Source organism: Lissotriton vulgaris, unplaced genomic scaffold (assembly GCF_964263255.1).
Source record: "Lissotriton vulgaris unplaced genomic scaffold, aLisVul1.2 SCAFFOLD_353, whole genome shotgun sequence".
NCBI classification, from domain to species: Eukaryota; Metazoa; Chordata; class Amphibia; order Caudata; family Salamandridae; genus Lissotriton; species Lissotriton vulgaris.
Window position 1 is genome coordinate 828,845 of NW_028244383.1, and position 15,537 is coordinate 844,381.

The following is a 15,537-nucleotide window of genomic DNA, read 5'->3' on the forward strand; positions in this document are numbered from 1 at the left end:
TACCGCTGAGAGCGTTTACCTCGAAATGGGCCACTGGGTGAGTTGTTGTTTGTCCACCCCATAGCTCCTGAGACGAGAATGTGTTGCATGCACTCTTTGTGTGTGCAGCCTACACATTGTGTAAGAATTCTAAGACAGAAAAGCACATCCAGTCACTGCTTCAGGCCTTGAAAGACTACAGTAAGAAAATGGGCTTTTAATTAGGGAGAAGTGAGTCCTTCCCAGGAAATACGTCCTACACATTGTCAGGTCCAACACACAGTTTAAGAAAATACATCTGACATTTTCTTTGGTGACTATGGCATGGGGCAGCCAGGCACGACTTGTGGAAAAAGATAAAATATGATTAAAATCCAAAAAGGGGAACTCCAATTTATTAATGTAAAGGTTTTGAGGCATAAGAGTGCCAAGAAAAAGGAACAGCTTTTTACTATTGTCACGATTCACAGTTGGCCTGAACTTAGGTGCAGTTTCAAGCCAACCATTATGGGCTTCAGTCTCAGACATCAGCAGGTTTTTGAGGTTAACGTTTTTTCCTTCTTTTTCTATGGAAGTCAAAATTATCGAGCGGTTGAAAGCTGCATCTGTCAAAGTCCTCTCCAAGAGAGTCTTTGGATGAGGTCCTGCTGAAGCACTTGGTTTTGGCAGATAAATCTCAGAGCAAGAAAATTTCAAATCCCTCACCTGCTGAAGTCCTCTCCGCATCTGGATACTTTTTCTACCTTTGCTTGGTCGAAATTTCTATATTAGAACCGATTCTTCAGGAGGACAAGCCTGGAAATGTAACTGGATGCTTTATTCATGAGGGTGCATTACAGACTTTTTTCAGGTGGCAAAAGCTTCTGATTTTCTTGCCCACCAAAGCCGAAAGTTGTGGTTGGTGAGTCCCAATACTTCTTTTTGGACCAGTTGCTATTTGTCACTCAAGGGATCCCGGCACCTCAGTAGAGGCCTTAAGCAGTGCCCATTGAGAATCCAGTTGTAACTGGTCAGCAGGCCACTTCATGTAAGTGCTTCTTGCAGCGTTTCATACCCCTGTCGACACACAACATTTCAGCTACCTTACAGTGGGAATGCATTTGTTATGCTTCAGTATATGTGGGAGCAGGTTCTGCACTTTAGGTCTCCACTGAGGTCACAAACAGCAGTTACTCTCATGTGCTGTTATTCCACAGGGTCAGATGTGTTCTGAGGAGATGGGAGTGAGGTGCCATTTTTAAATAATTTGCTAGTCTGTGGGTGGGGGTGACTCCAGGACACTCCTTAACCAATGGGCAAAAAGTTCCCAAGAGCAAATAGTTCCCCGTTTGCAGCACAACCTGTGTACCTTGTTACAAACTATTCACAGTGCACCAAACTCAGGGAAAATCAAAATGGCAGAACCTTTTTGCATCTGGGGATGGCTGGTGGCCCAATCAGGGCTGTCTTTAGGGAAACAAGCAGATCCTTCCTCCAGAGGTACCCCAAACTGGCTCTAGGGGGAGCGCCCTCTCTCACTCAAATAGATCCAGACTGGCTACAGTTGGGCCTGGGATCAAAAGACCTCTCTTCCATAAATCTCACTGAGAAATACTGAGTAACATAATTCACACCACCAGGATCATCCTGCTAGTAGGTCTATGTCTTTGTTTCTGATTTAATATCAGTGTTTACACCTCATCAAGGCGAAAGCCATGACAGGGAGGGCAGTTGCAGGCAAACTAATGTTAATTAGCCAACTAGAGCTTCAAGCAGGCAAACTCTTACTTCTTAAATGTTACTTTTACTTTTATAATATTTCAAACTCATTCTTACCATTTAATTGGATTTTAAATACATATTTAAAACAACAGTAGGATGGACTCTGTAGTTTTCTCCAACCCAAAGTTAGTAGAAATATTGCTCTCCTTACTAGCACATCCAACAAGGGAAGTGCATTCTGTCAGCAGTTCATGTCCTGATAGTCTGAGCTACCAGTCTGACCCTAATATTATGCAACAACCTACCTAGAATTTCAATGGAAGGGCACAGATCAAGCACAGGAGGACACAGCTTGTTCCAAGCATTTCAAGCTCATCCTGTCCTCACTTGTTTCTTTTGTGGGAGTGCATAAACTTACAAGACAAACCATGCCTCGATTGCCTCGCTGCCCACCGGTGTCAGTGATATTTCTTCCCAGTTTCATTAAGTGGGTGAAAGACTCATGTATGTCTTCAGTGTTGTGATGTGAATGCCGCACATATGTGAACACATCCAAACATGCATTTATGAGCTCCACCCTGATATTTTGCTTGTATTTGGTTATTATGATATTCACAGATAATTTAGATTGTATTTACATCCTTATTTATATTTTCCAAAGAAAATGAACCTCACAATACTGTAAATAAATGAAAAAATAATGATTACAAAATATAAATCCTTGATGCTTTATGTTATTTATTTTTGTGCTTTCATATATTTCCCACATCTTGCCCTGCTCTTAATATGCATGAAAACAAAATGCTGAGTGAATAAAATAACATGACAGAAGTAGAACATTATGTTTATATTTTATATATTTTATATGTGATCTCCCCACAGCAACCTTCCAGAGCACCTTCTGGTGTAGCTCCCAATCTTTGACTGCCCCACAATTTTGAATAAATCTCCTATCCAGGGTAGGAAACAAAAGGTCCCCAAATCCCATCAGCAATGACACAGGCAAGTTCTTTGTATGACTAAGGTTCTACCTGACAGCCCTGCCATTCACAGAGGCCAGGCTTCACATCAAGCTAATAGCTGTTAATAAATGCTAATTAAGCTAATAAATGTCCTCTTCAAATCTAGATTTGATCTAGTCCTAATGTACCTGTGTTTATTTCAGGTGCGAAAATTTGAAGTTTCATTCAATAAAGAAGCCGCTGAAGCACAAAGGTAACATAATTTAATGAATTATGCTTTATCTCAAATGCCTTTTACCTGATGAAGTTATTATAAGACCAGCAATTAGGAAATTGAAGCTACACCGGACTAGGTATTCAGGAGAAACCAGCACTGCATCTTGATACAGGCAGTACAGACTGATGCAAAGCAATCAATCAATCAATCAATCAATCAGAGTTGGTAGAGCGCAGCTCCTCACCCAAATGGGTCTCAAGGCACGAAGTGGGGAAGGGTCACTCCTCTCCTCGGCATTCAGGGGTTTGTGTCGGAGACCAATGGGTGGGAGGACTTCCCTGTCCAATGGGTACCTTTGAGTCCAGACTCTCATGGTGATTCATCAAAGAGCCAGGTCTTGAGGTCCTTCAGAAACTTGGAGAGAGTTGGTGTCTGGCGGAGGTGTAGAGGCAGGGTGTTCCATGCTTTAACCCCAAGAAAGGAGAAGGAGGGACTTCCGGTTTTGGTCTTCTTGATTCGTGGTACTGTTACGAGGGATAGCTGGGCTGAACGGAGGGATCGCTGGGGTGCGTGGAACGAGAGGCAATGGTTCATTTAGGTGGGGCCAATGTTGTGGATGGCTTTGTAGGTGTGGGTGAGAAGCTTGAAGGTGATTCCCTTCTAAATTGGGAGCCAATGTAGTGCCCGCAGGTGTTGGGTGATGTGGTTTAGGACTAGTCTGGCAGGGGTGTTCTGGATGATCTGGATTTTGTGGGTGAGGTTTTTGTTGATCCCGGTGTGTTGTCATAGTCCAGTCTGCTGCTGATGAGGGTGTGGGTGATGGTTTTCCTGTGTTCGAGGGGTGAGTCAAAATATTGAAATTTAAATATCGACTTACATTAGTATCAAGTTTTTAATATCGAAGGGACAGAATATCGAAGTCAAGAATGTCATTGACCAGAATATCGACTGCATGGTAAGTAATATCGATTTATTTAATATCAAAGTAATATCAAAGTAAATAATATCGTCAGCAAAAATATTAACGATTTTATTTAATTTTATGTATTGAGTATGTATTTTATATGTATGCTTTTATGTTTTTTCATTATTTTTAAATATATGTATTAAATGTTTGGAAAATAGTAATTTTTCTAAACATTTATTTAGCGTTTAGTATTAGAGCTGGTTGGGGGTTTATAGGGGAATAGGATGTAAAGTAATTTAATTACAATTAATTACTTAAATGTTTTTATTTATTGTTAATTTATTGCTGATGAATTAATAATTGGCAATTCGTTTTTATTAATTGGTTAATGTATAATTATATCAATTATAATTATAATTAAGGTATATACATTTTTTGTTATTGTTATTGTTAATTAAGTTATTGTAAATTAATTTATTAATTGATAATCACATGAATTATGATATGTTTAATGTGTAGCGAGTTGAAGAGAGTGGGAAGTAATTTAAATATCATTTATCAATTCATATGGTTTTATTTATTGTTATTGATTATTAATTTATTGTTAATACATTATTATTAATTGGTAATTACTTTTTTGTTGGTTAATTTTAAATTATAATAATTATAAATAAATTATAATTAATTTATAATTACTTTTTCTTTGTTGTATTGTTAATTAAATTATTGGTAATTAATTGTTATTTGGTCATTACTTTGTTATTAATTGACTAATTGATCATTCTATTAATTGTGTTATTTTTTCATGTGTAGCGCGTTGTGTGTTTATAGGGGAATAGGGTGAGAAGTAATTTAATGTTATTTAAGTAAACATTAATTTAATGTAATAGGTATTTACAAATAATTTTTGTTAAATAAATATTAATATGTTATTTATTTTATAAAAAATATTTAATTGATAAGTATGTTAATTTAACTCCTATGCTATCCAACACTTTCCATACTGTTGCACTCAGTCAGTCAGTCATATATCTTTTATTCGGTTTCCATAATTTTTTAGGAACCATAAAAAGTACATTACAACAAACAATATATAAATATTGGACGGCGGAAAGGGTTGTACCAAAATACAACGTTTTCATAAAAAAGAGATACATTATAAGGTTAAAATAATACGGGGTTAATTAATTAATTAATTCTGTTATTATACAGACTGTTGGTAAAATGCGAGTGCATTAAAAGACAATTTAGTCATATTTACACCGATATTTTATACATGTTTTAAGAAAACCAGCTACGCATTTGGCAATAAATTCAGAGTCTAGGTATTGGAAAGCAAGAAAAGCGGGACGACAGGATCTCAAGCCCATAGATGAATATAGAGGGATAATCCATTCATAAAATCGGCAAAATAGCGTAACATGGATTGGGGATTGATACGAAATATCATCACATGGGCACTTAGTAATAGATTTTGACCAATCTTGCTTTTTTGGAAAGGTAACAATACGAAAGAAAATATTAAAATGAAACCAGGTCAACAGTTATTTTTCATATGCATTTAGATGATATTTCAAGTAGGGTTGAATGCCTAAGGCAGATTGAACACTTAGGATATGGATATTGGAAATCTTGTTAATTTCTTTGGATATGCGGAGCTCCCTCATATGTGATAAGCATACCATTTTTAGGTTTTTCCTTGAAATGCTTGACAATGTTGAGGGCTAAAAGAAATAAATGGTCATGTTTATATCCTTAAAAAAAGTTACTCACATAGGCCAGCCAGGGGATTTTTGTCCAGTTGGCCAGGCCCAGGCTGTCCATAATGAGTGAGCGGGTCAAGTTACACTGCTCCGTGGTCCAGACTCGGTGCCATAAGAGAATGGGCTGGATTTTTATATTATCCGTGATGTAATACATACCCAGCTCAATATGGCTACCATAGATTGGAGCGCCTTTTGGGGTTGCCAGCATGTACCTAATAAAACCGTTCTCTACCACCTGAAGAGCTTCTACGGCAGTGTAGCCCCACACCCCCGCGCCATAGACTGCCACACTGTGGCATTTGGCATAGTATATTTTCAGAAGTTCTTCGAGAGGAGGCTTTCCAAGCTTACGTGCAAAAGTAACCAGGGCAGTTGGTGCGCGTAGAAACATTATATTCCTACTGCACATAGCCTGCTTCCAGGATATTTTGTTGTCAAATAAAATACCTAGATAAGGGTACGTATTAGTACTTTCCAACTTATCTTTAGTGATAAAGATCGGTTTAGGCTTCTTTACTTGCTTACCAAAGTGCATTACGAAGGTCTTTTTAATGTTGACCATCAGGTCCAGAGAAGACATAAAATTACAGTAATTATTAAGAAGATGCTGCAGCTGTTTTGGGGTTCTCGCCATGATCACCGAGTCGTCCGCATACAGTAATGCGAGACTGGGGCGATGGTCAATTGTTGGTAGGTTCTGGCTCCCTTCCAACATGGCTAACTCAAGGCCATTGGTGTAAAGGTTAACAAGGAAGTGAGCCAGGACACAGCCCTGCCTAACTCCCCTGGTGACGGCAAATGGTGGAGTAAGTTCGCCGTGCACTCCGTATCTCACTCTCGCCGGGGCGTCTGAGTAGAGTTCTCGTAGAAATGTGACCAAAGGCGGGAAAACGCCCAATTCGGCAAGAATTAACCACAATTTGGAATGAGACACGCAGTCAAACGCTGCGGACAAATCTACATACACGAGGTGTAGACTGCCTTTCTTTGCCCCAGCGTATTTACCAATAAAAAGGGAGAGGTTTAATGCCTGCTCTACGGTTCCCAGTCCCTCCCGGAACCCATATTTCAAATCGGTCATAATATCATTAGCAGTGGCCCAATCCTGTAGGCGCTCAAGGACTAGCCGACCGGCCACTTTGCCAAGGGAATCGAGTAGGGATATGGGCCTGTAGCATGCAGGGTTATTACGATCTCCCTTTTTAAAAATGGGGAGCAGAGTTGAGGTTGACCATGAATCAATTAACCACAGTGAGGTGGCAGCTTCAAGAACACGGGTCAAAATTGGTGACCATAATTCCTGATTATGGGTAAAGACATCTAACGGTACCCCATCCGGGCCGGGCGCCTTGCCATATTTAGAAGCTGACAGGGCGGTGATGATTTCATTATGCCCAAATGTTAACTGGATGGCGAGATACTGGTGGTGAGGGGGACTCCTGCCCTACCTTTCCTATTATCATTCTGGGTTAAATTATTATCATTCTGGGTTAAATTATCTGCTGAGAAAATTTTCAAAAAATGGTCAACCCAGCTCTCTGCAGTTACTGCCACTTCTAACCTGGGTACAGAGCTTGAATCTGAGAGAAAAGGGGATTTGACTACTCGCCAGAAAGCTGAGCAGTCCTTAATACGACAGCTCTCAGGGAGCTATTCCCAGAGATCCTTCTTAATTTCCCGTCTGCAGTTCTTAATGGCCAAGTTATATTCTTTCCTTAATTTTCTGACTTCAAGTGGGTCTCTTATTGGGTTGCAAAAGGGCCTCCTTTAAAGATGAGAGGGCCGGACGACATTGCATAAGTGAAACCCCTACTGTTGCACTCACTGGAGTGGGAACAGTAATTTTTACCCCTACGCTATCCAGCACTTTCCCTACTGTTGCTCTCTAGAGTGGGAATAGTAACTTTTATCCTGACACTATCCAACGCTTTCCCTAATGTAGCAATATGTGGAATAAGTATATATATTAATTTATATGTAGATGTTTAATTAATTTTTTAATTATTTGTTTTAGTTAGTATTTTTAAAATATATGTTTTAATATTTATATATATATACATTTATTATATGTATTATTTACCTATGTTTACATTATTATTAAAACATTTTTTAAAAAACGATATTTTTAACATCGATGTGGATAGAATATTTTTGTCTTCGATATTTCTGGGTCGATATTTTTGTTGGTCGATTTTTTGTCTGTCGATATTTTGCCAGACATTGGTTCGAGGGGGACCCAGTTGAGAGTTTTACGTCAGAGGATGAGTAAGCAGGAAGAGGTGACGACATTGATCTGGTGGTCCATTTTGAGTCTGCAGTCAAGGATGATTCCGAGGTTGCGTGCATGGTCTTTGGGTGGAGTTGGTTTCTCGAGGGCTGGGGGCCACCATGTGTCACTCCAGGCATCGGGATATGGGCCTATGATGAGTACTTTGGTTTTGTCTGTGTTCAGTTGTAAGTATCTGTTCTTCATCCATCTGGTGACTGCTTCCATTCCTTCTCGAAAGTTGTGTTGCGAGATGTTGGATTTGTTGGATGGTGAGAAGATGAGTTGTGTGTTGTCTTCATACGATACGATTTTGAGTCCGTGTTATCTGACGATGGGAGTGAGAGGGGCCATGTATACGTTAAACAGGATAGGGCTGATGGATGATCCTTGGGCATTCTGCAGGTGGTTGGCGTGGGCTCCGAGATTAAAGGAGGTAGTCTGGCAAGATATTGACAGATGAGTTTCAGAAACAAGTAAAGTGCTAAGTTGAAGAATTTGTGCCATTACCAACTCACATAATTCACACGGAAATGGAAAACCATAATACATTGAAACGAAAACATTATGTTATATCTATGCTTTTCAAAGCAAGTGTGGGAGCCCTTGAGATCCATGCACATATGCTTTAGCGATATCCCTAAACAACTCTGCACATTAATGAGGCATACTTAGTGCTTCCATACAAGTTGAATGGAGCTTTTAAAGGAGATAGTGGGGCATTTGGAGTTCAGTGCACTGGCCAGTATCTCTGCTGCAAACTCTGGCCATTGCAAGTTTTCTTTTCATGCTAAAATGTGGAATAACTGCTCAGAATGGGATTACCGGGTACTTTTCTGAGCAGTTTTTCACCATTTTGTCAAAAAAACAATGCTATTTCCCTCCCGCTTTTAGGATGCAGACAATTCCACTTGGACTGCTGGGGGTTTCTTGTCCAGTGCAGCTGATGGGTCCAGTCCACTAAATGTAATATTTTATTTCAGGAAAGGATCGGAACCGCAAGATTGGGTGTCAAGTGCCTGGAATCAAAGTCCTGTTGCTTCAGACAAGTCCAGAAGTCCAGTCAGAGCCTAAGGATATTCCAAGAACCAGTATGAAGCAAGAAGGTGAGTCAAGGCCCCTCACACAAGGTATAGTACCGGAATGTTCTGGATGAAATATTGCCCTGCATAAATATTGGACACAAAATATTGACTAGCAATATGTGTGTCCCTCATGACATGTTAAATGACATAGTCAATGACATCACTGATGTCATCACCCAAGTTACTGCTCCTCAAACATTGTAGTAATAAAGGCGAGAATGGTAAATATATATGTTGTACACTTTAGTGAACATTAATGCTTGAAGTAAATAGTACAAAAAAGATTTTCTTGCCAAACACATGCACCTACACAAATTGCACATCTTCCAGTGCCAAAACCACAAACAGGAGTCACCATAAAGGAAATCAAAAACTGTGTACTAGTAATAGAAGAGAAATAAAACATTACATTCAGAAATGCAAATTATAACAAGAAATAATAATCCACAATTGTGAACCGCAAACAATCACCCGTAAGGGTCTCCAGGCAATGGGCACCGTTGGGAAGATTAAGCAAGCTATTGCCCTGAGTCACATGGTGCTAGGCTAATCGGGTGCCGGGAATCGAACCGTGATCCCCAGATTTCAGCGTCAGTCGCCCTGGCCTCGGCACCACACCTCTCCCACAATAAAACAGTTAATAATATTAAACAATTTTGAAGTATGATTTTTGGGGCAGATCAGCATCTCAAACATCCGATCTGCCCCGGAGGCAGAGCTCAAAGCAAAGGCAAGAAATTGCCACCTAGAGAGGAGTGACCCTTTCCCCAGCCAAACACCACCTCGCACACACCCCTATAAAAATGCCAACCACACACACTGACAGCTAAATCCTCAGTTCAAACACACCATCATCTAAATGCCATTAAACAGACAGCCAGCAAAAACACCAATACAAGAAGACCATCAGCCAAACTCCAGTTCACACACACAAAGAAACTTTCCCTGGTGTTTAGTGGTTTTCGACCCCCTTGGGGGTAGATGGGCTTAAAAATGTGGGTGATCTGCCCAAAGGGAGGGGCAGAAAATGGCCACATTGTGCTGTATAAAGGGGAGTAACCATTGCCCAAGTGTTAGATTTGGGGATCACTAGTTGGCACAGGTGGTACTTGTGACAAATAGGGACCCTTGCCCTATAGTCAGGGTAAGGGGGTATACTACTAAAATAACCCCTGCTCACCCCCTTGGTAGCTTGGCACGAGCAGACAGGCTTATCTCAGAGGCAGTGTGTAAAGCATTTGTGACCACATACAGAAACCCAGTGACAACACTACAGATGGACAACACACAGTTGTATATTAAATATAAGTATTCTTTATATAGACTTAAACACAAGACCACAAACAACAAAAATCCACAATACTATACTTCAAATAGTAGTTTTAGCTTAGTTCAGTTCAGTTCTTAAAATGTAACACTATGCGTCAATGTACCTTACGATGCGTTGCGCTTCCACAACAAGTAATGTTGCAGCAATGGAAATGCGGCAAAGTTCCGGTGCAAAGAAATAAAGACGTGAAGATCTTCCAGATGCGGCACGCTTCTCTGATGATGCGAGAAGTCTCGATTCAATGCGTCAGCTGCAGCAGCAACACCCTTGTTCAGCGATGCGACGGCAACAGCTTCAGCTGCGACACTCTTCTCCGATGTTTGCGAGAAGCTTCCGCATGATGCCACAACTACCGCGGTGACATCCTTGTTCAGAAATGCGACAGCAGTAGCTCCGACGGCAATGTGATTCTCCGGGGATGCGAGGCGCTTTCCTCGATGCAGTGCAATACGACAGCTACAGCGGCTACACCCTTGTTCAGAAATGCGAAGGCAGCAGCAGCAACGGCAACACGCTTCTACCTCGTTGCGAGACACTTACCTCGATGCGGTGCAATACAACAGCTACAGTGGAGACACCCTTGTTGAGAGTTGCGACGGCAGCAGCAGCTACAGCGACACACTTCCTCTTCGTTGCAAGACACTTCTCTCGATGCGGTGCAAGGCAACAGCTCCAGCGGCGACACCCTTGTTCAGAGATGCAACTGCAGCAGCAGCGACGGCGACACGCTTCTTCCTCGTTGAGTCGTGCTTTCAGCTCCTTGCCACACGCAGTCCCTCAGAAGGCCCAAAACAGCAGCAGGCACTTCCAAAGAACTCTGGGGAGCTGGTGGGTGAAGTCTGCTTTCCCTGCGACTTCAGCAGGAGGCAGGCTCTTTTCCAAGCCCTTGGAGATCCTTCACAAGTTGAAAGTAAAGCACACAAAAATCTTTCTCCTCTCTTTGGCAGTCAGGCAACCATGGCAGGCCAATCCCCTAAGCAGCACTTCAGCTTAGGAATAGTCTCTCCTCGTTTTCCTAAGGTTCCTCTCCTCAGCAGAGGTTTCTTCTTGTAGTCCAAAAGTGATGCAATTTGTTGGGATCAGGTTCCCAATATTTATACCTCAAAATCCTTTGTCCTCTGAGGGCAGAGGGGCCTTTGCCCAGTCCAAACCAATTCTGGAGCACTGTGTTTACATGATTCCTTCTTTCCTTTCCTTTCACAGTTCAGGGCAGAAACATCAGACGCCCCACAGGAGGTGGAGCCAGCATTATGGAGGGAAAGCATAGCCCAGGAGCACTTCGTGGACAGGATTCCTTCTCTTCATTCACTGTGCAGGGCAGAGACATCATTGTGGAAGGCAGGCACACCCTATTTAAGGTTCAGGTGCAACTCCTCCCTCCCATCTAGATGCATATCTCTCTATTCACCACTGGGCTGACTCATTCTGACTCTTGGAATCCCCCAGCTCTGTCACCCAAACTCCAGACAAGGAATACACAACGTAGCAGAGGCAGGCTTGAAAGGTTAGGCAAGAAAATACCTACTTTCTAAAAGTGGTGTTTTCCAACACAGAATGTTAAAACCAACTTCACTAAACAATTTTTTTTATCATTCTGAGTTCAGGCATACTAAACTTAATTTTCTACCATGTTCTCAGAGTCAGTTAGGATTATGAAAATGTAATAATCTAACTGCCCATTCTGGCCTATGGAGAACAGATAGCCTTGCAGTAGTGAAAAACAAAATTGTCTGTTATTCACTATTAGGACATGCCACACACATCAGAGCTTATCCTACCTTATACTTACAATTCACCCTGCCCTTGGGCCTACCATAGGGGTGTCTGATATGAGGTAAAGGGAAGGTTTAGGGACTGTCAAGTGGGTGCACTTGCCCAATCAGCATGACAGTACCAGACTGCACACAGGCTCTGCAATGGCAGACCTTAGACACATTTTACAAGGTTGCTTCTGTGGATGGCACAACCAGTGCTGCAAGCCCTCTAGCATCATTTGGTTTACGAGCCCTGGGCACACTTGGTGCACTGTACTAGGGTCTGACAACTAAACCAAACAAGCCAATCATGGAATCACTAATCCATACATTAATTTATAATAGGAGGAGCATATGCACTTTAGCATAAAACCAACCAAAACAGGTCAGACAAAATACAGGAGGAAGGCAAAAATTTCAGGGATGACCCTGTAAAAAGGGCCAAGTTCAACACCAAGGGGTTGCTCCCTGACAGATCAATAACATCATCCCTAGTGTCTAGTGGTTTTCTACCCCTCTTGGATGCAGACAGAAAAGGCCCAAAATATTGCACCCTTAATGGGGTGCGACCCTTGCCCTTGAGGCCGCCCCAGACATATAAATAAATAAAAAATCCCTGGTGTCTAGTAGCTTTCTGCCCCCCCTTAGGGACGAATGTGCCTGAAAATATGACTGATCTGTCCCGGGGAAGGGCAGAAACCAGACAATATTGCCCCCAGAATTGTGAGTGACCCTTACCCAGAGGATCACTCTCCAACATACAAAAATAAGTGAAATCCCTGGTGTCTAGTGGTTTTCTACCCCCTGGGGACAGATGGGCCTACAAATATGGCCAATCAGCCCTCCAGGGGTAGAACATGGGCAAAATATTTCCCAAGTTATTGGGAAGGATTCTTGCCCAAGGGGCCACTCCCCTACACAAAAGTTGCTAATAAACATCCCTCATGCTAGTGGGTGCTTTCCTGCTGCACAATCCCGACCCCACCCGCTATCGTGCAAAAAGAATGCACTGCAAAGAGACACCCACCCTTCGTCTTAGGGCTGACTTCAACAACTGAGCAAAATGCCTTCATTAAACACTAACACGAAGGGCGGGAGCACGAAACGCGTCAGCGTTTGACTTTGAAGATAAATTTTGTGCTGCTGGCGGTGCATCGACTTTGATACAGTCCTCAATAAATTTGCAGAAATACTCACATGTGTGGGCTTCATCATTGGAGGTGATTCTTGTTTGCGTGGATTTTAAGTGGCAAGCCTGGCCGCGATGAATGCCCACCGCTGGTGCGGACCCTTGCGAAACAGACTGAGTTGTCGCCATACTGGGACATGGTACTGCGTTGAAGGCTGGTAATTATAACAAAGCTGTTTTCACCGTGCTAAAGCCACCCACTTGGATGTTATATCAAGTTTTACAAAAAGCATATACTCCTGCTCACATGAGGAACACTGAATTGAGCACTACGAAGACCATGATGCTGCAGGAGCAGCCACGCCCACTGAGGCAGGAACTTCATAAATAATGAGTGCTTACTGAAGGCGTTTTGCTCAGTTGTTGAAGTCAGCCCTAAGACAAAGGACGGGAACCTGAAACGCATCAGCGTTTGACTTTGAAGATAAACTTTGTGCTGCTGGCGGTGCATCGACTTTGCTACAGTCCTCAATAAATTTGCAGAAATACTCACCTGCGTGGGCTTCATCATTGGAGGTGACTCTTGTTTGTTTGGATTTTGAGCAGCAAGCCTGGCCGCGATGAATGCCCGCCGCTGGTGTGGACCCTGGCGAAACTGACTGAGTTGTCGCCATACTGGGACATGGTGCTGCGTTGAAGGCTGGTAATTATAACAAAGCTGTTTTCACCGTGCTAAAGCCACCCACTTGGATGTTTTATCAACTTTTACAAAAAGCATATATGCCTGCTCACATGAGGAGCACTGAATTGACCATGAAGCTGCAGGAGCAGCCAAGCCCACAGAGGCAGGAACTTCATAAATAATGAGTGCTTACTGAAGGCGTTTTGCTCAGTTGTTGAAGTCGGCCCTAAGACGAAGGGCGGGAGCCCGAAACGCGTCGGCGTTTGACTTTGAAGATAAACTTTGTGCCGCTGGCGGTGCATGGACTTTGCTACAGTCCTTAATAAATTGCAGAAATACTCACTTGTGTGGGCTTCATCATTGGAGGTGACTCTGTTTGTGTGGATATATATATATATTCACAGAAAAAACCATAGGTTATAGTGGATATATAGTTAGGAATTTGCATTTACAAAACCTTGAAAATTCAATGAAAAAACCATTGGTTTTAGGCCATATATAGTTAGGGATTTGCATTTACAAAACCTAATTTTACTCGCATAAAACCATTGAAATTCCATATATAGTTATAAGCGCTAACTATATATCGCGCACCCGCAATCCACTGCTGATGATGTCACATATTACATCATTCATGACATGGTCAGTGACATCACTGATGACATCACTGATGACATCTCAAATGACATCACTGATGACATCACTGATGACAACACCCAGTGACTGTATGTTTCTGTAAAGTTAAAATATGTCTTACATATTGAAGAATGAGTGGATGTATAAGTGTCTGGATGAAGGATTTAGTAGGTGCATGACTGACTGTATGAGTGAGTGATTAAATGTGTCTCACTGAGTGCATGGGTTAGTGACTAAACTGTCTTAATTTGTGCATCATTATGTCTGTTGTTCTGTAAACTGTTGCATGTGTTGATAAGTAGCTATATGAGTAACTATATGGGTTATTGATTGGTTGCCCAAGTATTTGTATGGGAGACTGAGTGTGTGTGTGGGTGGCTGGGAGGTGTATGACTCTGTGCATAGATGTGTGAGCAGTTGATTCACTAGATGTATGGTTTCAAAAGTGCATGTGGAAACAGCTGTATGGGCGGTTGACTGTGTGCATGAGTGTATTGGTGAGTGAATGGATATCTCAGTGCTACATGTCAAAGTAAGTACATATGTAAAACACAGTACATGTGAGAGTTGACATATATAAATAACTGTGCATAAGAGCCAGTGAATGTGTGAGTGGCTGTATGGATCATTGTGAACTTGTATCAGGGATTGTATAAGAGAGTAAATATGTGTTAGTATATGTTTGAATAAGTAAAGTTTGTATAACTGTATAGTTGAGGAAATGGAGGTGTGATTGATTCTTTGCATGACTAACTAGGTGTGTGAGTAACTCCATGGATGAGTGACAGTCTGTGAGTGTCTGTTTACACTGATTGTATCTAAGGTTATATTAGAGTCTGAAGAGGTTCATCGTATTATCACATGAATGATATCATCAGTGATGTGATCAGTAATGTCAAATGAGATGTCATCAGTGATGTCATCAGTGATGTCATTTGAGATGTCATCAGTGATGTCATTTGAGATGTCATCAGTGATGTCATCAGTGATGTCACTGACCATGTCATGAATGATGTAATATGTGACATCATCAGCAGTGGATTGCGGGTGCGCGATATATAGTTAGCGCTTATAACTATATATGGAATTTCAATGGTTTTATGCGAGTAAAATAAGGTTTTGT

At 41.7% G+C, this 15,537-nt stretch overlaps 1 protein-coding gene across 1 annotated transcript in view; it reads left to right on the top strand.

Moving 5' to 3' along the window:
- The first annotated feature begins 2,806 nt into the window (after window positions 1-2,806).
- LOC147667579 (GTPase IMAP family member 2-like) overlaps window positions 2,807-15,537 on the top strand; it is a 44,549-nt gene continuing 31,818 nt past the window's right edge. Inside the window, exons 1-2 of the mRNA XM_086948808.1 lie at window positions 2,807-2,895; window positions 8,782-8,904. Coding sequence (XP_086804934.1) covers window positions 8,892-8,904 — 13 coding nt within the window. The 5' untranslated portion in view covers window positions 2,807-2,895; window positions 8,782-8,891. The remainder of the gene's footprint in view (window positions 2,896-8,781; window positions 8,905-15,537) is intronic.